Here is a 24198-nt window from a genome sequence, read left to right as displayed (position 1 = left end):
ATACTGCAGAAATGTATGATGTGAAATCATTAGTTTTGCTTTTCTACCATAAAGTGACAAATCAACCATTTGGTCGAGCACAGGGGGGGACTGGCCATCTGGCGGACCGGGCACTTTCCTGGTGGGCCGACGCACTTTTTGGGCCGGGCTGATCATCGTCTTATGATCTGATCGGCCCATAAAAGGTTTAGCAGCCTATCGTTTTTTTCTGCCTTATTAATTTACGCTCCTGTGATTTGTGACTCTCTGAAAGTAGATGCTTTTTTTTCCTGGACAGACAGACCGGGCCGCCCCATGTGACACTCTGCAGCCCATTGGCTCTTTTCTTTATTGACATTGGGCTGGTCCAATCACAAACTCCTATTTTGGGCTCTGTGTGAGCGTGCGTCGTCTGTGTGTATTTGTCAAAATAGTCGAGAGTCAGAGAGAAGAAATGCAAGGGAGACGCAGAGAAATCGCGGGAAATACACCGGCGTTTCATTTAGCGGTTCTGAGAAGTTCTCCTTTTATTCTAGTACACGGCTAAAAACGCAAATCACGTGACCACACACTCTCTGCCAAGACCTTCAGCCAGTAGTTTAGCGGGTGAGCATAAACCCCAGGTGAGAGTATAGTGCATGTCAGACAGTTCATCTGCTGGATGATCTCATCTCACTATAGTTGTTAAACGTGATATTGAATTCATCTTGTTGTTTTGGCTGAGTGCAAAGATAAGCTAATATATTAATTTATGTAACCAAGTACACTGATTCTGCACATTGACTGATTGCTTACCTTTATCATATAAATTTATTGTACGTTATACTGTTATAATGGCCATTATTGGTTATTAAAACTGATATTCTGCAAAAGAGACAGGGTAAAGTTTGTTCTTTTCAAAGAAAATGAAAGGAGACCGTTATATTTAAGCCCTGTCTTGTTTTAAATATGCAGAGTGAAGATGATGCTCATAAATATATAGCTACACAAGGCTGTTTGGTGTCTGTTAATCATAATATCAAAATGAAACAAATTTGACTTATATTATGTTTTCATTGTTTAGATAGTGAAACAGCAAGCAGGATGAGGTGAAAGAGGTTATAAAGTACACTGTTCCCTTTGAAGATTTACCCATGCATTTGCAGGCAGTTTTTGTTATGTTTATTACTGAATATAGGCTGAGTGAATAGTGTATTGAATGAGCTAAATTGGCTGTAGCGTATAAGTGTGTGAAAGAGTTTGTATGGGTGATTTCCAATATTGGGTTGAGGAAGGAAAGGCATCTGCTGCATAAAACATGCTGGAATAGTTGGCAGTTCATTCCACTGCGGCAACCCCTGATAAATAAGGGACTTATGCGAAAAAAAATAAATGAATGAATAGTGTATTTTTAGAACTCAACAAATATCTTTATGGACAGTATACAGAAATTAAATTGAGATTAAAGTTTGTATTTATTTATTTCATATATATGGCTTTTGTGTTTTATAAAATATGAGTTGATAAAAATATTGGACGTGCATAGAGAGATTGCATTTTGATTGAATGTAGTGGGCCGCTCTGGCCCAAAATGCCAAGGCCGTTTTTTTGCCCCAGTCCAGCCCTGGTCGAGCATGTTTTTGAAAAATTAATACACACACTAAATATTTTTCATGGCACCAAGTAACATAACTTTGTAAAGTTAGGGCTCTTAGAAGGTAATATGTAAAAAAATATGCTTACCTCGCAAATTTTTACCAAAAACAGTTCACATGCTTATAGAAAAAGCCAGGCTTATTTTGGTAAGTCTGGTTTATCAATGGCGGATTCAGTTTCATAAATCAAGTTTACGATAGTTCAAACTTAGTTGCCCTGGCAACTTATGCTGGGAAACTAGCCTGGTCCGGAGCAGGCTAACTCTCAGGCTAAGTCTTAACTTCAAGCCTACTCAAAGTAATGTTAACATTCACCTGCCATACTCTGATGCCATTTTAATTCACTTAACCTCTTAATAATGATTAAAACTTTATAGTCATTTAATAGCAAAAAAAAAAAATGTGTATATATATATATATATATATATATATATATATATATATATATATGGATATTTTTTTATATTTCCCAAATGATTTTTAACAGAGAAAGTAAATTTTCACAGTATGTCTGACAATATTTTTTTCTTCTGGAAAAAGTCTTATTTGTTTCATTTAGGCTACAATAAAAACAAAATTATTAGCCCCTTTAAGCTATTTTGTTTTTTGATAGTGTACAGAACAAACCATCATTATACAATAACTTGCCTAATTACCCTAACCTGCCTAGTTCACCTTATTAAACTAGTTAAGCCTTTAAATGTCACTTTAAACTGTACAGAAGCGTTTTGAAAAAATCAAGTAATATATTATTTACTGTCATCATGACAAAGGTAAAATAAATCAGTTATTAGAAATAGGTTTCTAAAACTATTATGCTTAGAAATGTGCTGAAACAATCTTCCCTCCATTAAACAGAAATTTGGGAAAAAAATAAACAGGGCGCTAAAAAGTCAGGGGGGCTAATAATTCTGACTTCAACTCTATGTATGTATGTATGTATGTATATATATATATATATATATATATATATATATATATATATATATATATATATATATATATATATATATATATATATATATATTCATATTTTCCAAACTGCATTGGTACTGAATAATCTAATGTATATGCACAAATATATTATTGTAAAGCATCCTGTAGAAAATATTAATTTAAAAGAGAAATCTGTGATGGGTGTTCTTAGCTCTCTCTCGATATATATATATATATATATATATATATATATATATATATATATATATATATATATATATATATATATATATATATATATATATATATATATATACACACACACACACACACACACACACAGAAACTCTCTGCATGCTGGTATAGCACTCAAGGAAACTTACAAAATATAATTCACAAACATATGTTTCAGGAATCTGGTTATTTCAAAGCTGATGAAATAGAAAGAATTTGATTGATAGAATTATTAAATCTGTTAAATAATGAAAATGTGTTATACAAAATATTAGTTTATATAAATAGACTATATAAAAAATATAAGAACTATTTAATGTTATATCTTTTAACTTAATTACGTAATTACATACACGAAAATAGTCAGAAAGAACCCTTAAAGGACAATTAAGATAAAAAGCAACCAGAACTTTAAATATACTCAAACAAGTCTTTTCTTTTGCAAATATTAATGTAGCCTGTACTCTTTTTGATTTGTTTTTTTAATTATAATTATTATTCTTTTTCTATTTTGTTTATTTATTTATTTATTTTTTTACGATGTGGATTTTGGGATTATTTTGATTGTTAAATATTCAGCATATACAAAAAAAAAAAAAAAAAACTGATAAAAGTTAAGCTAACCCCCATGAACTAAGTCTGTATGTATATATATATATATATAGTCTGTTTGTAAATGAAAAATAGAAAAAGAATATTATTTAAAGAAAAGTTATAAGAGCCTGGAGGTATTAAGTTTGCAGACATTTGTAGGAACATACATCTATTGTGTGCGTTTTTGGCAGTTTTTTCTTGTCTTTTTAATATTGTCCATATTAATACCGGAATTATATCGTATCGACCGAAATTAAGAAGTATATCGTGATATAAATTTTTATTTTATTTATATCAGCCCTAATTTAACAACATATTCCCCGACTTTGGTCTTTTGAATCTATTACTTGTTCTCAGGTAATGTGTTTTGGCTGAGCGCAAAGATAAGTTAATAATTAATGTAACCACATTCTGTATATTGACTGATCGCTTGCCTTTATTTCCTATTATGTATAAACTTATTGTACATTATACTTTTATAATGGCCATTATTGGTTATTAAAACTGATATTCAGCAAAAGAGAGGGTATGTTTAGCATTATTAATGAAAATTAAAAGAGGCAGTAATGTTACAGGCTCTATTTTGTTATGAATATGCCTACAGTAAAGATGACGCTCTTATATGAATCTACATGATGCATTTCTGCTGTCTTTTAATTTGTTAATATCAAAACAAAAATAGCAGTTCCTTCTATCATGTTTTTATTTTATTGTTAAGATAGTAAAACAATGTATTGGATGATGGGAATAAGGATTTAAAAGTACATTGTTCCCTTTGAAGATTTAAGACAAGTCCTCAAGAGTCTGTTTTCCATATCAAACTTGCGAAGTCTGAACTTACAAGGAGAGGATGCAGGACTGAACTGTGTGTAGGCTACTTAATATTGAGGAAAAGCCCCAGAGAGGCGAATGTCTGCAGCCACGTCTCCATCTTCAGATGTCTCCGTCCCGCCCCTATCCGTACTGAGACGGAGCAGCAGCATTTTAGAATGAAAACGGCCTCTTCAGCGTTTCCAGTTTTAGGCACTTGAAAACTCCGTAGTATGGACGGATGGCACAACCATAGCAAAACTTAGCATTTTCAAACTAAAATGCATTAGTGTAAATGGGGGGGCCTAAGAGGGAAGTTTCAAGAAAGAAACTGAGGGAAAAAAGAAGTTTACATTTTTTTGTTTGCAGTTTATTTAAGATATATTTAACTATCACACAAAATAACTTGAGATACACTTGTGAGAGTCAGTACACTGCATACAACTCTGTAAACTATATAAACTTACATATAGCAAATCTACTGATAAAAGTACTTATAAATACACTTTACATATAACTAAAGGCAGGGATGTCCAAACTCAGTCCTGGAGGCCCGGTGTCCTAGGGACTATTCCATAAACCAAGCTTACGGAAAAAGCCAGGTTAATTTTGGTAAGTCAGGTTTATTAATGGCGGATTCGGTTTCATAAATCAAGTTTACGATAGTTCAAACTTAGTTACCATGGCAACTTATGCTGGGACACTAGCCTGGTTTGGGGCAGGCTAAGTCTTAAAGGGTCACGAAACACCAAAACACATTTTTTGAGCTGTTGACAGTCATATATGTGTCCCACACTGCTAAAAACACTATTAGGACACCTATATTTCACTAAAAAGTGTAAATTGGTTGTTTTTGCGTTATTTCAAGCAAATTCGTACTTCCGGTTTGAAACTAATTTTTGAAGCTGCGTCACGGTCATGACATAATAGCGTGTATTCCAGCGTGCAGACTGGGCGTCTGTGCCAGAGTGAGTCTTATTACGTCTTACAGTGTGATGCATTAATGCATGAGTAAGGCTTGGGTCAAACCAATCAGCGCGCTCTATTGTGCAACTTCATTAATATTCATTAGCGTCACCGTGTTAACGCCACAGAGACGCCACGTTGTGTTGGCAAAACAAGCGTGAAGTGTTGTTTTATAGTTTGCTGCCATTAAGTTTCGTTTTCATTTTCTCTCTGTAAGAGCTCAGCTGGATCACGTGTGGATTAACGGTGTACGCGACGCTCGACAACAATAACTTACGTGTCTAAGGAGGAATATTGTTTACCTGAGAGCTGTTCTCATCTGCAAACGCTGAAATCCGGATTTGCTTGTAACGTTAGTCTCCTCTTCATAAAGACGCGGCTCTAGTTGCTGGTGATTGTCCTGTCTCTACAGATTTGGTAAGTGAGCGACCAGTGCTCTTTGTTTATTCAGTTTGTTCGTATCGAATTAAGTTAACTATTGCACTGAGTGCAAACACAGCACCGCATTTTGTGACCGGAATAACACACACGGCTTTCTGACGCTCCCTGCCGTGTGCATCTAAGTTTCCGGGAAATGCAGAGTTTTTTTTTTCTCTCATTCGGCGTGCGGTATCAAACATTGCATGAAAAAATACACGCTTAGAGCAGATCCTCGAATCAAATATTGCGTTTGTCGCGAGGGGCATGAATGAATTCCCTGAATGAAAGAGCCAAACTGCTGTTAAAGTCCAACATTTAATAATTTGGCAAATAATTCGAATACACATGTCCATGTAGGTTAAACACCATCACTTTCTCATGTCTGTGTATTTTGACTGAAACTCGCGCGTGCCCAAATAGACACTCCCACACCATCCCACTTTAGTTCCTCCGACACTCCCCCCTAAACAGAGCTGGACACGCCCACTTTTCGGACTTTTTCCAAAGTAGAGGTGTGAAAACACCCTGCTGAAACGAGGGGGTTTCATGGCCCTTTAAGTTCAAGCCTAATCAAAGTAATATTAACATTCACCTGCCATATTCTAGTGCCATTTTAATTCACTTAACCTCTTAATAATGATTAAAACTTTAAAGTCACTAAATAGCAAAAAAAAAAAAAAAAATATATATATATATATATATATATATATATATATATATATATATATATATATATATATAATTTTTTACTTTGCATTGGTACTGAATAATCTAATGTATATGCACAAATCTATTATTGTAAAGCATCCTGAAGAAAATATTAATTTAAAAGAGAAATCTGTGAGGGGGGTTCTTAGCTCTCTCTCGAATATATATATATATATATATATACACATACACTTTTTTTTCGGCTTAGTGCTTTTATTATTCTGGGGTTACCACAGCGCAACGAACAGCCAACTTATACAGCATTTGATTTATGCAGCGGACGCCTTCACTGCGAAACATTCATACACACTCATTCACATTCCTACACTATGGACAATTTAGCTTATTCAGTTCATACCATAGCTAGCGCATGCCGCATGTCTTTGGATTTGGGGGAAACCAGAGAACCTGTAGGAAACCCACGCGAGCATGGGGGTAAGAAAGACACTGAATAATTTAAAGAAGAAGACTACATTTCTTAAATAATGACTTTCAAGCTGTAAAATGAGTTGAATAATCGGGAGATAATCCGTGCTGTGCAGCAGCCTCACTTTAATGTAAAGATATTTCCCACGGGCCGCAGGAAACAAGTGGCAAAGAGAAAGCAACGATTTGCAGCAGATTCGGTAGCAAATTAAAAATCCCACCGCTTGTGTGTACACGGCTCTTTGTTTATTTTAAACCTATATGCTTACATTTAGAACATTTTGTACATTACAGTGAGCCTGCAATGCATTAAAACTTTTCCTTGCAAGCAAGAATTGAAAGTAAGCGCAAAAGTATTTGTTTTATGACAAATATTTAATTTCATTTTAATAGGCGTATATAATAGCCTATGTTTAAAAATATATTGCTACTAATGTAGTCTATTGAACAATCTGCAGTTTCGCGGCTCACTCGCTGTGAACAGCTGTGTCTCATTTCAGATCTCTTTCAGTTCTTGAAGTTGACATGGTAGCACACAACATAATCGATGGATCTATGCTCGACTTTTAAAGTTTCATGACAGAAACGTGCATGAGCAGTTATCTAGATTATTTAAACTGAACTCAGACTAGTCAGATCAAATGATCTTCAACTTGCTGTTATGGAACCAATTTAAGCATGGACGTTTAGTTCAGCTCATTCAAGTCAGGCTTTTGACTTAAATCACCGCTTTTTTTTGGCCAGATTGGGTAGAAAAACATGAACAAAGGAAAATAAAGACTTGTTTAAAAAAGACACAATACAGCACAATATTTCAGTAAATTTAAGACTTTTTAAGGCCTAAAATGTTAAGTCTTTTATGAGAATACTTTATGTCAAATATCACCAGCTCAGTTAAACCTTTTTAAATTGATTGTATTTATTTATTTAATAAAGCGCCAGTGCTCAAGTATGCTTTACAAACAGCAAAAGAACAAGAAAAGCAATAACGTTAAGAAGGTAGAGAAAATGGGAGACTAATAACACATAAAAGAAAGACAAAAGACATGAGAACAAGTGACAAAAGAAACTTATTTCGGTCTTTCAATGAGTGCTCGTGTGCGTTTAGGAGAACTAGGCAGCACACTCAGGGCTGCAAGATGGATTTAATTTAGTATTCTTATTATTAAAATATATCTGAATGAGGATCAAATGACTGAGTTTGTCTTTGAGTATGAAAATCAACCTGTTTGTTCTTGCAGATCTTCCTGTTTGATTGTGAATGTTTCTTCAATCTTCACATCTTCACTCTCCTCTTTAATGAACGCCATCTTTATAACAGTGTGGAGATCAGTCGCTTCAGCAGGAGTTTTTCTCTCTGTGTTTTGACACTTTGTCCTGTTTAAAATGAACAAAACAATAAAAACGTCCTGTTTAAAATAAATAAAACAATGAACAGAAACAAAATAACTTCTCTTCAACACTTGCTTCAACAGTTTGTTTTAATTATCAAAACGAAATCAGGTAAAACATTTCTTTAAAAAAAGAGGTAAAATTGGTTTTATATTAACACATTCTGACTTTCCCCTTAATAATATAATTTCATTAAAGTATTCTTTGCAAACTCTAAATAGCGAAATCATATTAGCAGCCAATGGCTATCAAAGTACAGCATTGTTCACAGTCAAATAAACAGTGTTAATGATGTTTATAAGTCACACTTGCATGCTAATTCCAATCAAATATTCAAAGTAACATGGTAAACAATATAGAGACATCTAAATGAACAAATGTGTGAATATAAAACCAACTTTACCTCTTTCAGAAAAGTTTGGGAAACCCTGCTTTAAAACACTTATTACACCCTTTTCTGTTTCAAACAATAGCCCTCGGCTACTGAGAATAAAATAGTACTACACTGTATAAAGGGTTTAAATATTATTGTCAACAGCAGGTAAATAATTTAGCATCGGAAGAAAAAAATCCTGAAACTTTAATTAAATCGGTTTATATCTGTAAACATTTTAAAGCACAAACCTTTCTCCAGTTGAATCATAGCGCTGAAGCGGCGCCGCCTGATGACGTCACACGCCACGCCAAAATAAGAGTCTTTATTTTGTTTTGCTTTTTTGCCACTTACTGTTGCAGTCATGACTTAATGATACATTTCTCCCTTGTTTTTCACTTTATACTATTTCTGCTCTCTCTCTCTCTCTCTCTCTCTCTCTCTCTCTCTCATATTTCACATTTTAGGTGCTTTTTTGGCATGACAAATAACTGTACATTCATATTGCCAAAGCAGTGCAGCATCACAGTGTACGAACAAGAACAATTATAATACAGAGAAAACACAGAAATAAAAAAAAAAATAAAAATACATTAATAAAATTAAAAATAAATTAATAAAAATAAAAAGATTAATAAAAAATATTTACAAAAATAGATTAGATTTCTCTCTCTTACACACACACACACACACTTCGGTATTTTACAGTTGATCAAAAATTTTTAATTAAACATTTTAAGACAATTTTGTTTCATATAAATTGTTGTCTCTTATTTTCTGTTCCACGTTTCCTGCCATTCTTTGGCAATATCTTCAGTGATAATATTACATTTACCTTTACTTACAGAAGCATTAAAGGAGTAGTTCACATAAAAATTACAATTCTGTCATTTACTCATCCTCCACTCGATCCAAACCTGTTTGTAATGACCTCCATCCTCCCTATCCTTAAGTCACCACAAGAGGGCAACGCCTATAAATTGGCCAGTAATTTGGGCTTAGTAGCTTTCCCTCCAGCACCTCATAATCAGCATTGGCCGGTGTGCAACAGGTGTTTGTTGCCTCACGCTGAAAAATAAATATGAACACCACTTAACAGCTAAACGAATGAGAACTATTTAGCTCCCCCTTTATGGCAAAGCGGAACGAGGTATGTTTGTTTGTTTAATTGTTTGCTGGTACTTTGTTGTTTATTGAATTGTGCACTGTGTTTGAATGGTGCACTGTGTTTGTATTGTGAATGTCTGTGTATATTATGCTTTACGTTCTTGTGATTGTTTACACTGTGTTTTTTTTTGGTTTGTGTAGTTTTACAGTCTTCTTGTCAACACTGTGACAAGTGAAGCATTTCAGTGTTTCATACTGTTAAAATAAATCACCGTGCAAGCATCTCCGCCTCCTTCTTTGATGCCATTGGGCTGCTACACTGTGAGTTTCTTCTGCTGAATGGAAATGAAGAGAATAGGCAACAAGGTCAAAAAGCAGCCACTATATGGTGCAACAGCTCCTACTTTTTACATGGCTGCTTTTTTCAACATTTTCTGCAGTGTTGGGAGTAATGCGTTACAAAAGTAATGTATTACAGTAATGTATTACATTTTCCTGTAACGCAGTAGTGTAAGGCATTACTAATACATTTTCAGTAATATTTTACTCGGTACATGTTCAGTAATGCGTGCGTTACAACACACTTTTCGCCCGCAAGACATTAACAAATAAAAAATACCGCAGTTCTATTTCCTGTTCGTGGCTAGAGAATATATGCGCGTGCTGTCATTAATCTCCCTCTGGCAATGGGACCTTTTTACTTTGAACGCGGAATGATTTCAGCTTCTGAGCTCAAGGTCCGGGGCTATTGGCTCAGCCCGGTTCGCAGTACGCGCAGCGGAAAAGCGACAAATAGATGAAAATGGCAGAAGACAGTGCATTCGCGAGACGGACGTAAGTGCATATGGCGTTACTTCACTGACAAATGTCGTAAGCTCATTCATGTAATACGAGCGAGTGAACGTGCCGGTTTCCTCTGTGGACAAAACTCCTCGCGTTCACTCAACACTGACTGGGCTGCTCACGTGCTAACGACCTGCTCTCGCTCCATCAGATGATGCAGACTCACAATCTGCCTTGTGTTTCCTCTTCCTTTCGTTTTGTTGCTCTCCAGAGATCCTCCTATTTAATTGTTATCCCAAGAATTTTTATATGGTTTATATATTGCTACACTATTTACTTACAGGTTAAGATAAATTCTATAATAAATACTAGTGTTTTTGAGTGTAAGGTATACTGCCTAATGTTTTAGGCTAGTATTTACAATGAATGCTTAAGCATACTGTCGTATTAAGAATAGTGAACTCATAAAATTAAATATAAAGTGTAGTTTTACTACAGTAAAGTGTGGTGAATTGTAGTACAATATACCCCATATTGTAAAAAAAAACTACAGCACTGAATCATTTGTTTATATTACACTTGTTGTGTTACCATAGCAATTATAGTATTACCGCAACAGGGTAATTAAAGTACTTAATCACAATATGTGTGTTCAGGGGCCCTGTGGAACAGCTTCTTCTCAAAATGAAGATGATGGCAGGGAAAATGTCCTCCACAACCTCATCAACAATGTAGAAGAGAACAGACACTAGTTCACTTTATTTTAGTTGCCATAAAAAAATGTGATTGATAATGAGATTTATTTGAAGAGTGAATAGTACAGTAGGCTATAATACCTTATCAAGTTTTTCTATTAGTTACATTTCTGCTTGCGTTAGTTTTTATTTTTGTCTAAATGTTTTTTATTTGATTAGTATGGTGCACCTTTTGGATGTTTAATAAATGTTTTGTGTTTAAAGGGTGTTTAAAACTGGAAATATCTCATCATATAACATACAGCCAAAAATGTTATGGTTTATTAGATTAAAAATTATAAGTCTATTTTAGTATTTTGGTTATTGTTAATAAATAGTGTACTAATATAAATCATATCAAAAAGCTCGAAAGGAAGAGAGAACACAAGACACAAATTGTGAGTTTGCATATGATCTCACTGAGAGAGCAGTGTACTGAGAGCACGCAAAAAAAAATTGTGCGTGAGCTGTGCATATTTGAGAGATTGTTAGAATTTGTGCGCAAGCAGCGTATGTGAGAGCTCGCAAGCAGTTTTGTCTACAAACAGGAAATCGGTGCACAAACATTATACTGAGAAAACTGTTCATCTTGCTCACTTTGTGCAGGACGGTTTTGTGTTGTAAACCACTTGAATGTAAAGTACATACAATAATGGCAACAATAAGAAAAGAAACAAAATCTGCATTTTGTCATGGCATTGGAGTTTACATATCGGCCTGTTGTGTCTAATATGAATATAGCCAAGCCATTCACAGATATTGCCAGATAATCACTTTACCTCTACCATACTTTTAACAGATCATTTGTAATTCTGGCTGTCATCCTTTATTGCATTGTCTTGAGCCTTCACATTTCCAATTATATACTATATTGTTAGTAGCCTGGAGAGGTTACAGTCATTCTGCTACATCAAATTACTTTCTACTGAATGTAAAATGCTCATTATAGAACATTATAATTTTATAATGTTAAGTTCTAATTCTGTAGTTATTTTGATGAAAGTAACTAAAAAGTAATATAAGAGTAATGTAACATATTACAATTCTGAGACAGTAATATTGTAAGGTAAGGGATTACATTTAAATAACAGTAATAAGTAATCTGTAATATATTACAGTTTGGAAGTAATTTGCACAACACTGATAATAATTAAATAACATTTTAACAATTCATCATATTATTCAATATATCACATTAATATTCAATATATTATATTACTGTTCAACATATATTATTCATACAAATCAATACAAAATAGATCAGAATATACTTTACATTTAACAATCAACATTTTAAGATAAAACAGTAATAAAAATAATAATCAGTGTATTTGCAATGATTCATTTATAATCAAGGTGTGTGTCTGTGTGATAGAGTGAAAGACACAGAGAGCAGATATAGTGGAAAGTGTAAAATGAGGGAGAAATGTATCACTAAGTCATGACTGCAACAGTAGGTGGCAAAAAAAAAGACTTTTATTTTGGCGTGGCGTGTGACGTCATAAGGCTGCGCAGCTCCAGCGCTGGAATTCAACTGGAGAGAGGTTTGTGTTTTAAAACTTTTACAAAAATATGAACTGATTGATTAAAGTTTCAGGTTTTTCATCTGATGCTAAATTATGAACCTGCTGTTGACAATATTATTTAACCCTTTATACAACATAATACTATTTTGCTGACAGTAATGAGAGCTATTGTTTGAATAAGTTAACAGAAATGTGTGTAATACATATTTTAATAACCTTTTAATTTTTTAAATAGCATAATGTCATCCCATTCGAAGTATAAAAGAAATTAAGTAACTTACTAGTTTTAATCAGGTCATTGTTTCTTGCTCGGACTTTTACCTGATTTGTTTTTGTTAATGACTCTCATATAAAGAAACTGTTGAAGCAAGTGTTGAAGAGAAGTTATTTTGTTTCTGTTCATTGTTTTATTTATTTAAAAAAAAAATATTGTTTTGTTCATTTTAAACAGGATAAAGTGTCCAAACGCAGAGAAAAACTCCTGCTGGAAAGACTGATCTCCACACTGTTATAAAGATGGCGTTTATTAAAGAGGAGAGTGAAGATGTGAAGATTGAAGAAACATTCACAGTCAAACAGGAAGATCTGCAGGAACAAACAGTTTGATTTTCATTCTCAAACACCAACCAACCAAAATGGTCTTGTTTGAAGTATGTCAAAAATCGTGGATGCCCCCAATTTTAAATATGCTGAATGAAATGGACACTTAGATAATTAAGTATTATAAAACATTGTACAGTATTCTAAACTATATGATGTTGCTGTGGGACAACGTGAGGCAAAACAAACAAACTATAGTGGAACAATAACGTTTAGCATTGCACTGACTACAACTGGCCAACAAACTAGTGTAAAAAAGACTTTTGCTGATTTAGAAATGGATTACAGCATGCAAAAATTGTTAACCCTGGGTCATTCTAACGCTGGATAAACAAAATCCTGGGTTATCTGTAATCACGTTCCACACTGCTCATGTTATACCTGGGGTTAAAATATAATCCTGGATGTTCATTAACAGATGTTTCACATTCACAAACCCAGGGTTAACATTATTATTTGTATTTTTACATTGCCACTGTCCCTGATTGGACAAACAGCAGGAAACCTTTTTAGATGGCATTTCTGCATCTTGTCGGGTATATACAATGTCGCCACGTAAGTCTTCAGCTAAGCCTCAGGACATGCACAAAGGCAAGAAATCAAAGACAAAAGTACAAATGAATGAAAATAAGTAACAAAGTATGTCATCTTGCCATCTCCTCATCACTCCGGTTTACAGCAAACGTGGCTTTAGGCATTTGCATAAGTTTTATACAATAATGCAAACTCACTAATATAAGCTTAAATTATGTGCACTTGCTACGAACATGCAGGATTTGTCTCAATCGGGTTTTCCAAGTAGGTTATAAATGTTCAAATCGAGTGGTAGAAAAATAAATCACCTGATGAATGTAGTTCATAAAGATCATTAGCTTAATTGGGATCGATGCCAAGATACTCACTAAGCTGCTGGCCAGGAGACTCGAGATAGTTCTCCCCCACCTTATAAACCCAGACCAGACAGGCTTAATACAGAACATTTCTCTATTACAAATATAATGCTGCGTTCACACCAGACGCGGAACGCGCGTCAAGCGTGAGTGATATATATGTTAAGTCAATGCAAACGCGCGAATAGACATCTTGCGGCGCGATTGGCGCGGGGCAAATTAAGCGTTTTGCGCGTTTGAATCTCTCGAGTTCGAAAATCTGAACTTCAGCGTACATTTGCGCCGCGTTAACCAATCAGAAGCTTGCTCTTGTGGGGGCGTGATTGTGACGTAGAACCTGTTGTCGGTGTTCCGAGGGAAATCCTCCAGCCTTCACCGACAACGGTTCATCAAACTCGGCTTGGCTTTGTCAGAAGTACCGCTGAAAATCATCCAGGTTAAGTTTCTGGAGGAGTTTATGAGCTCACAGGGCTGGATGCACCTCTGAAAGAATGTAGTGGACTCAGACACGACCCTAAACGTATCAACGCTGTTTTTCAGTCTTCATAAAGCACATAAACACTGTTATTTTCTTCATAAAATCCATGTTAGCCATTTAGCGATGAAGCTAGAGTCTTCGGGCAGACAGAAGCCCTGCCCATCAAGCGAATCCGCGTCGGTTCTGAAGTGAATTTGACACGCGAAAGAAGCGGGGTTTGGCGCGAATAGCGTGATTTATCCACGCGTTCCGCATCTGGTGTGAACAGCATAAGAAGACTTATGAATGTTATACAGTACACCAATCAACACAACTATAAAGCAATTTCTGTATCTTCAGATGCAGAGAAAGCTTTTGATAGGGTTGAGTGAAGTTACCTGTTGAAAACTCTGCATAGTTTTAGTATAAAGGGTGAATTTTTAAAAGAGATTCAAACCATCTATCACTCCCCCATGTCTTGCATTATTACTAATGGTCTACGATCAGATACTATTCCACTTGCTAGGGGCACCAGACAGGGCTGCCCACTGAGCCCTCTTCTGTTTGCATTGGCACTAGCAGAAGCTATCAAACAGAATAAAAATATAAAGGGGATTTCAATGAAGAGTTGTGAACACAAAATTGCACTTTATGCAGATGATATTCTGCTGTTTTTATCATCACCTGAACACTATCATTTTTTGAAGATTTTAGTTTAACTTCTGTCTACAAAATTAACTTTAATAAATCAGAACCATTGCCATTAGGTAATTTCGATTCTGAATCTATAGTAAATTTTTCTTTAAAATGGTCAAAATCTGGATTTTTTTATCTCTAAATTAAAGTGTCAACTGACTTAAATTAACTATGGAAACTCAATTATGCCCCAATTGTTTAAATGGTCAAAAAAGACTTAAACCGCTTGCAAACCCTTCCCCTTTCACTCTTTGGTAGGATAAGCTTAATAAAGATGAATATTCTCCCCCGATTATTATTCCCTTTTCAAATGACACCCTTATAATTAAGCAGGAATGCCTCGTCCCAGCTTGAAAGGGCTTTTTCTAGATTTATATGGAATGGCTCTGCCTAATATCGTATATTATAACTGGGCCTGCCATGCCAGACTCATTTGGAAATGGTTCAGATCTTACTATGACCGATGCCCTAGTGTGAATTCCTGGGCCTGCTCCCATCTGTCAGGAGTTTGTTTACTTGTCCCCCCAAGTAAGAAGAGACAGTGAAGAAAAATACAATACTTTATAGCTCTATTAAAGTTTGGCGACAGATTTCCAGGTTTTTAGGGAGAGGGGAAGCTATAATTATGTTAAAACCAATTTATTTGAATCAGGATATCCCTGGCATAGATTCACCTCTCTTCAAAACATGGCACATAAAAGGAATTCGTATTCTATCTGACTTGTTCCAGGATGACTCTTTAATGTCCTTTCAACAATTACAAAATAAATTTGATCTCCCAAACCAACATCACTTTGGATATCTGCAAATTTGTCACTGTTATGTCAAAGCAAAAACAAATACCAGATACATTAGCACTAAATAGTTTGGAAAGTGTTCTCGCTAACACAACAAATGCTGTTCATTTTATTTCTAGATTTTATTCTTTTCTATACTCTAATATCTCTGGACTTGTGAACACAGTGGCCCATAAGTGGGAGGAAGACCTGTGTAATGTTTATATAGATGATGACTTTCATGAGGCTTTGAGGTGTATTAGATCCACTTTTATTTGTAATCGACTTTAGAGACTCAATATAAGATTTTACATAGGCTGCATATAACGCCAGTTTTATTGAATAAAATGGATTCTTCTATTCCAGCTCTTTGTGTTAAGTGTCATACAGAGCTTGGTACATTCTTTCATTGTTTCTGGAAGTGCAAACTCATTTGAAGATTCTGGAACTTTATTGCGTATGAAATTAGCACAATTTTTAAGATCAAATTAAAAAAGATCCCGGTCTTTTTCTTTTGGGACTCCCTTCTAAAACACAAGAAATGTCATTGACCCTTGACACCAAAGGTTATAAATTGTTAGATAAACTGCTACTTGTGACAAGAAAATGCATCCTTATTAAGCCTGGTTTATACTTCTGCGTCACATGACCGGCGTGACCCGAGGCACATGCAACGCCCGTTGCTGTGCATTTATACTTCTGCACGCTGTCTCTGTTGGCCTGCATTAACACTTCCGAAACGCTAGTTGGCAGTGAGGTGTAAATGTTCCTCTGTGTCGAGTTTCTTCGCTTCTGTTTAGCTTTTCCTGAACACTTCCTGGTTGTACAAGTGACTCAAACTCGCTCATTTTGAGGCGGGAACTGGCAGACGTGCAACAAATTTAACTATGAGGTAAACACAAAACAAAACTTTCCATCCGGAGCTCCTTCACGGGACTCCACACTTGTAAACAATCGCTCGCGCTATTCGCGTGGCTCTTGGTCCCGCCCACACTCGTCAACGCTACCAAGCCGACCAATCACAGAGCTTGCGCTACGCGTTGTTGCGGAGTAGAGTTACATTTTTTGAGAGGTGCAAGTTAGTGACGCCGACGGCCACGGCGAAGGGCTATGCGTCAGCGCCGTAGCATACGCCGGCGTTTGACGCAGATGTATAAATCAGCCTTAAGATGGATACCCCCCCCCCCCCCCCATTCACTGAAAATGAATGTTTATTAAATTGACAAATTTATATTCCTGCATTATGTTTAGTTTGTGTTTATATAATTTTTTTTATGAACAAATTTAGCTTCATCATCTACTCTTTAAGCTTTAGCTCAAGCTTTTACTGATGGGCACAAGGCAAGCTATTGTGTAAATCTGGTTGATGCTCGCTGTAATAGAAAGAGATGATGACTGTCCTGCTTGTTGATTCACCCTGCAGATGAGATGCTCAGCGTGAACCCTGAGCCTTGTGATGGATGGCGTCTCCCTCACAGTTGCTCTTACTCTGGACACGTTACTCTGGATGTTGTAGGGTGTAGATGTATAAATCAGAAAGAAATGCATTAGCAGGGTACCCCCAGGATCCTCCAAATGAAATTCAAGGCTTTTAAAGACCTTTTTATTACCTTTTCAAATTAAGTTCAATGTTCATCTAACATCAAGGAATGATTTTGCATACTCTTCTGCTTGACGCCAGTAAAAATCGATTGGGTTTGAATACGGAAAAACGTCTCATAAAACGCTGACGATAAACGCAAACAAAAAGCGTCCCGGTGTGTACGAGCCTTAAGAGTGATGCTCAGGAGATTGTTTTAAGGACCCACATCACATCTGCCTGCAGAGTTGGTGTGAGCCATGGTAAGATAGGATGTAGGGTGTTGGGCAAGCTACTTGAAAAATGTAGTGAGCTAAGCTATTAGCTACTCTACTTAAAATGTAGCTTAACTACACTAAAAGCTACCCTCTTGGAAATGTAGAAAGCTAAGCTAAAAACTATTTGGCAAAAGTAGCGGAGCTACATCTAAGATATTTTTGCAATTTTCATTTTTAAATCGAAGCAAATTAAATCCAAGTCAATTATATCTTAGTGATCAATAAAACTGTCAATAAAACATAGTTCAGTTCAGTCATTTACTGTAAATAATATGCTGTAATAAACAGGAACAAATTATAGTATATAACAGCTAAAATAAAAAACAAATCCAATAAAATCAGGTGTTACACAATTAAAATACTACAGTCATTTATAGGGGTTTAACTGTTCACAAACAAATCACAGTTCGGTTCCATACGACACAGTGGTGTCACGGTTCGGCATGTTTTTAATACAGCAAAAAAAAACAACAACAGGATTTCTCTGATTAAATTTTTTTATGTATTAAAACGTATGATCTTGTTTTTTATTCTTTTACTTCACTGAAAAAAGTGTTCATCTTAATTTGTTAGTTTAAATTCAGCCCACATAAATTGTTTACAACCACTTCATGTAAAAAAAAAAAAAAAAAAAGTAAATACAAGCAATCATCTTTGAATAATTTTTTTCAGTGTTTAAACAGTGATACGGCTATACTTCTGGGATTTTTGCTTAGCAGCAAATTAAACAAATCCTTTATACTCAAAACCAGAAAGCTACTTTAAAAAAATAAATGTAATATTGTAGTAGTTAAACAAATAAAAAGAAAGATTTTCAGAAACATGAGTGTCCACCTTTTCTTCAGACAGCACAGATCTGCTTGATTTGACTGTCACCTGCCATTTTAGTGGATCTGAAAGCAGGAATTATCTGACTGAAATGGGCTTATGAAGGAATAATGTAGCTGAGTTCTATTACATTTAACATTTTTTAAAAACCTGACATTTCCACTACCGATTAGGGTCTCATATCCACAGCTATAAATGTACCGATCGCCTCGGTGATTTGTTTTGCCCTGTTCGAATCTGTAGGAGTTGCCTGTGAATGCTGCAGGGATAGTTGCATGTAGTGCGTGTGTTTTCAGTTTTCGTAATGTCAGTGTAAATGAGTTGACATGCTCAAATATTACCGCTAAAATAGCTTACATAGTAGATGTCATTGTTTTTTCCACCACTCTCTTCCCATCACCCTCATAACTTGCAGGGAAACCAAAGTGCTCCCAAATGCCAGACCCGCTGTTGGTTATAGACCTTTTTCTTAGAATGCAAAATTACCCATTATGCTTTGCATGTATGCACAAGGAGAATTGCTAAGAACTTCCGGTCAGCAGCTGATGTGTATAAACAGTCACATTTGGACAGCTTTGAAACAAATGTTTTAATCTGTTTTACCTGCTTTTCTCATCTTTGAAATAATCCTGTTGTCAATCAGCGCCACCTCCTAGACTGATCATTTAAAAAATGTGATCTAATGGGATGGAGAACAGCTGCTGTGAGGCATTTTCCCCTCGTTGTCAGACGGCATCTTCTGGAGTTTAAATGAAGTCTCGTCATCGCTAAAGTTAACAGTTTCTCATTTTTTTCAAATATATAACCAACCCAAACAAATGTAATTCACCAAAATGTTTGACACACACATAGCCTACTGTATTGTCCCACTGACACTGATTTAACTGTGACAAAGTGAAAATAAAGTGACATTTTGAAATGACAGATTACGGAACCCCGGAAGGGACGTAGTGGGGGAGAAAAAAATTGGCTGGGTGAAAAAAAAAATGGGTGAAAGAAAAAAATGGGTGGGAGGAAAATATATATTTCTAAGTTTTTGCGTTCTCTCGCAAAGTTTTGTGTTCCCTCGCAAAGATGTTTTGCATTCTCTCGCAAAGATGTTTTGCGTTATCTCGCAAAGATGTTTTGCGTTCTCTCGCAAAACTGTTTCTCCACAAACACTTCCTGTTCACTTCACTCACGTAAACCCTCCCGTTTTTGCTGAAATTCTCCCATATTTTACCATTCTACCCCACTTTCTTTACATTACTGTGCGCTGATTGTCGCCTTTCACTTTGCAACCTCTGAACCAGTGAATGCATGTTTAAGCGCTGACTGACAGACGCGCTTCGTACAATAAACTGATCCCAGATCAGCGTCTGTACACGCCATTTAAAGGGACACTTCTGTTATCAAACAAGTGCGCAGCAAATGAATCTCATGTTTTGTTTAGTTTGATAACAGATGTGTCTCTGTAAGAATGCACAGATCTATAATGAAAGCAGTCCATTACTTTAGAAACTGTTTGTGCTCATTTAAGAGAAAATAAGCTGTTTAAAATAAAACATGCAGGACGGAGATGTTTCATATTATTCAGTGTATTTGTCTGTTTAAGCATACACCCGCTCCTCTGTAAATGGCGTGTACAGACGCTGATCTGGGATCAGTTTATTGTACGAAGCGCGTCTGTCAGTCAGCGCTTATACATGCATTCACTGGTTCATAGGTAGCATACGCACAGTAATGTAAAGAAAGTGGGGTAGAATGGTAAAATACAGGAAAATTTCGGCAAAAACGGGAGGGTTTACGTGAGTGCAGTGAACAGGAAGTGTTTGTGGAGAAACAGTTTTGCGAGAGAACGCAAAACATCTTTGCGAGGGAACGCAAAACATCTTTGCGAGGGAACGCAAAACATCTTTGCGAGGGAACGCAAAACATCTTTGCGAGGGAACGCAAAACATCTTTGCGAGATAACGCAAAACATCTTTGCGAGGGAACGCAAAACATCTTTGCGAGATAACGCAAAACATCTTTGCGAGGGAACGCAAAACATCTTTGCGAGATAACGCAAAACATCTTTGCGAGGGAACGCAAAACATCTTTGCGAGATAACGCAAAACATCTTTGCGAGGGAACGCAAAACTTTGCGAGAGAACGCAAAAAACTTAGAAATATATATTTTCCTCCCATCCATTTTTTTTCTTTCACCCATTATTTTTTTTCACCCACGCATTTTTTTTCTCCCCCACTACGTCCCTTCCGGGGTTCCGTAACAGATAAACACACACAGTGGTAAATACAACACACTAAATGAAACAAACGGCTCACGATTAGAATAAAAAGCAAATCAGCCAACAGAGTATCAGTAACAGACTTTTATTGGTCATTTTTGTAAATTGCATAACATTACCTGTTAAGTTTCATGCCAGTAATCTGGTTTGCGTGTGTGTGTGTGTCTGTGTGTGTGTTGAAGGCCTGCTGAGCTAACAGCTGACAGGCCAGGGAAACACACACACACACACTGTATTTCTGACGGCAGACATGTGAACTAGGAGGACGTTTTTCTCCCACGCTTGAACCACATCTGACACATTTCAACGGCTTTAACACATACTTTTCAAAGTTGTGTATCACAAAAAAAATCTCCGTAATCCACGCAAAACGCTATTGAAACCCATTTTCGGAGCGCAAATTACCAGTTGTAAAAGCTGTAAACGAAAGTTCTAAACTACCTGAAGACCCTGGTTGCTATGGCGCCCTCCATGTAGCTGCCAAGAAAAAGGTCTTGTGAAGCATGACCTGACTGGAGTATTGTTTGGAGGTGGACGGGGAAGGCAGCATGTTGCCTGTCAAGTCATTTGAGATGTCTGAATCGTTCGGTTTGTAATACTTACCGAACTGAAAGTCTCGTACTGAACGGTTCAATACTAATACACGTATTGTTACACCCTTAGTAATTTATACTAAAGGGAAATACTTTTCAATAAGCATTATATTGTATATATATTTACAACTCTTCATTAATGAATTACTCTACAAAATATAGTATCATTAATAACTATCATGAACTAAAATTGCTATAGTATACTTTAGCCTTTACTACAGAAAACTCTCTCTCTCTCTCTCTCTCTCTCTCTCTCTCTATATATATATATATATATATATATATATATATATATATATATGTCACCAACCAGAGCGAGAGGTGGCAGTAATGCATCAAAAAGTTTGGTGTCGACCATTGTAAAACAGGAAGAAGAAATTGACATTCTCGCCAAAATATGGATTTACTTTTATCGCCTAGACACCGGCCTCCAAGCTACGTGAGTGTCAGTGCCGTCACTTATTGATCCGCAATCGGTATATGTAGCTTGTGTGGACACTACTTGACTAAAATAATAGCTTCGCTACACAAAACCTATTTGATTTAGAAAGTAGTGACGCTACTGAAAAATATATTTACGTTAGTAGCGTCACTACTTGTAGCGATGCTACTGCCCAACACTGCGTGGTGGCAATGCTTCTAATGTAGAAATTTTCTCATTACTGATAGCCAAAGGTGTTTTAGTAACCGAAGTGGTCTCCAGTGCACAGAACTCCACAATAGGTGGTTGCGCTGACGAGCAGTACTACACACGGTGTGTTTGGCACCCCTTAAATGGGAGTCCAGGGCTGTAACATCCATTGTTGCTAGCTTATAAGATTTTCGACATCAACAGCAGTAGGCGTCACGGTTATTTCTTGGCACAGGATTGACCCAAACGTAATTCGGATTCCTTGGCAACAGCAGATTAAACAAACCGACAAACTAGGCTAGCAACTATCTTGTTCTGTATCTCACCTCAAGTAACCATAGTAACGGGTGTGCATGCTTTTGTGCTTTCTGCTATTACGTAAAGCGTGAGGTGCACTCAACGTTATGCTGCATGATTTTTTAGTTAGCTTACATTAGTTACAGTTAATTTTGTTATGATATGAACTTAATCCTAAGAAAAGTAATATAAAATATTAAAATAAGACCTTTGTAACAAAACTCAAGACTTTGTATAATAATTCAAGGCTATTAAGGCCTTAATTTGAGATTATCAAATTTAAGACTTTTATAAATGCTTTTAAGACCCAATGGGTACTTTGATTAGGTTGTGCATATAAATACTCGTGCCTGATACATTTGTTTCAGTTTGGTATTTGCCTATTACATGAGACTAGAATATTTGGTGTTTGTGTGTGTATATATGCATGTATACAATATATACAATATAATATAATTTACTATAGTATGGTTAATAACGTAATATTATTTAATATATTATACAATTACAACTTGTTACTACTGTCATTTGGGTTAAATTCTAGTGTATAATTTTTTAACTGTACCTTTAGAACCTTGTAACATCACTAAAAGCAGCATCGAAGCAGTCTCCTTTCAGTCACTCCACCTCTTCATGGAGATTTTCAGCCTGATCTGGTGTATTAATCAACTATTATGGGTTCTGGAACTGAACAAAAATGATTTTCTAGATGCTGGACATCCACTGGCAGAGGATCCTCATCAATTTAAGAGTAAATCTCCCTTCTTTACCATGCTCTGATGCGTTTAGGTTTCGCCTCTATAAGATTTTGGCGTAGAGCGCGCTATGTAGACGTAAAGAGTCTGACTGATATTCTACCAGAACCACGTCAGCAGAGTTCATGCATAGAGTCCATATAATATAACTTCTATGTTAAGCGGCTTTGACACATATTACATAGTAAAAGCACTAGATAAATAGAGCTGAACTGAATCTGATTGAATGGGTACATGTTAATGGACCAAACAAAATATGATCGGATTTATTTTACATTTAATGTGCATCAAAATTACAGTGAGTGTAACCAATGTTTCCTGTGTCTTTTCACTTTTCAGCTTTTAATGAGAAATTTTAAGACTTAATGAAAACAATAGGTTACTGTCGTAACCCCGGTTCTCTGAAACATCGAGTGGAGAGATCCACCTATGGGAAGGCATCCGTGCCGGACCTCTGCAGAAGCATCCAATTGCACCAAGTCTGGCTTGACAGACAGAAGCGCGTGCCCAATGGCAGGTAAAGAACCGCCCCTTTACCTGTGCGCATAAATCATTCTGCACGCGCTGCTATTGCTCAGTGAGCATATTCGCTTCTCGTGCAGCAAGCGGGGCAAACTTGGTGGATCTCTCCACTCGATGTTTCAGAGAACCGGGGTTACGACAGTAACCTATTGTTCTCTTTCATCATCTCGTGTTCGAGATCCACCTATGGGAGATATGGACAGCTCCCCGGTTGCCCAATACACTCACAGCGAGGCCCACCAAGCCAGCGGACGGTCTCCTGAAAGGCGGTGCATGACACATCACAAAGCATGTGGTAACATGCGTTTAAGGACACCTGAAAACACAATATGCTAGAGCATATATATATATGCAATATACAATATATGTATTTGTACATATAAAATGTATATAATTTGTGTCAG

At 36.2% G+C, this 24198-nt stretch overlaps 1 protein-coding gene across 3 annotated transcripts in view; it reads right to left on the bottom strand.

Annotated features, from left to right (window-relative positions):
* zgc:174696 overlaps positions 1-8784 on the bottom strand; it is a 107331-nt gene extending 98547 nt beyond the window's left edge. For 2 of the 3 annotated variants that reach the window (XM_073945607.1, XM_068220020.2), the window contains exons 1-2: positions 8724-8784; positions 7933-8084 (exon numbers count right to left, since the gene is read on the bottom strand). In XM_073945607.1, coding sequence (XP_073801708.1) covers positions 7933-8017 — 85 coding nt within the window. In that variant the 5' untranslated portion in view covers positions 8018-8084; positions 8724-8784. Of the gene's footprint in view, positions 1-7932; positions 8085-8723 lie in introns of those variants that run through there. The other variant, XM_073945606.1, reaches the window with a different exon arrangement.
* Positions 8785-24198: the final 15414 nt, after the last annotated feature.

This window comes from Danio rerio, chromosome 4 (assembly GCF_049306965.1).
Source record: "Danio rerio strain Tuebingen ecotype United States chromosome 4, GRCz12tu, whole genome shotgun sequence".
NCBI classification, from domain to species: Eukaryota; Metazoa; Chordata; class Actinopteri; order Cypriniformes; family Danionidae; genus Danio; species Danio rerio.
This window is presented reverse-complemented; position numbering and strand designations above follow the sequence as displayed.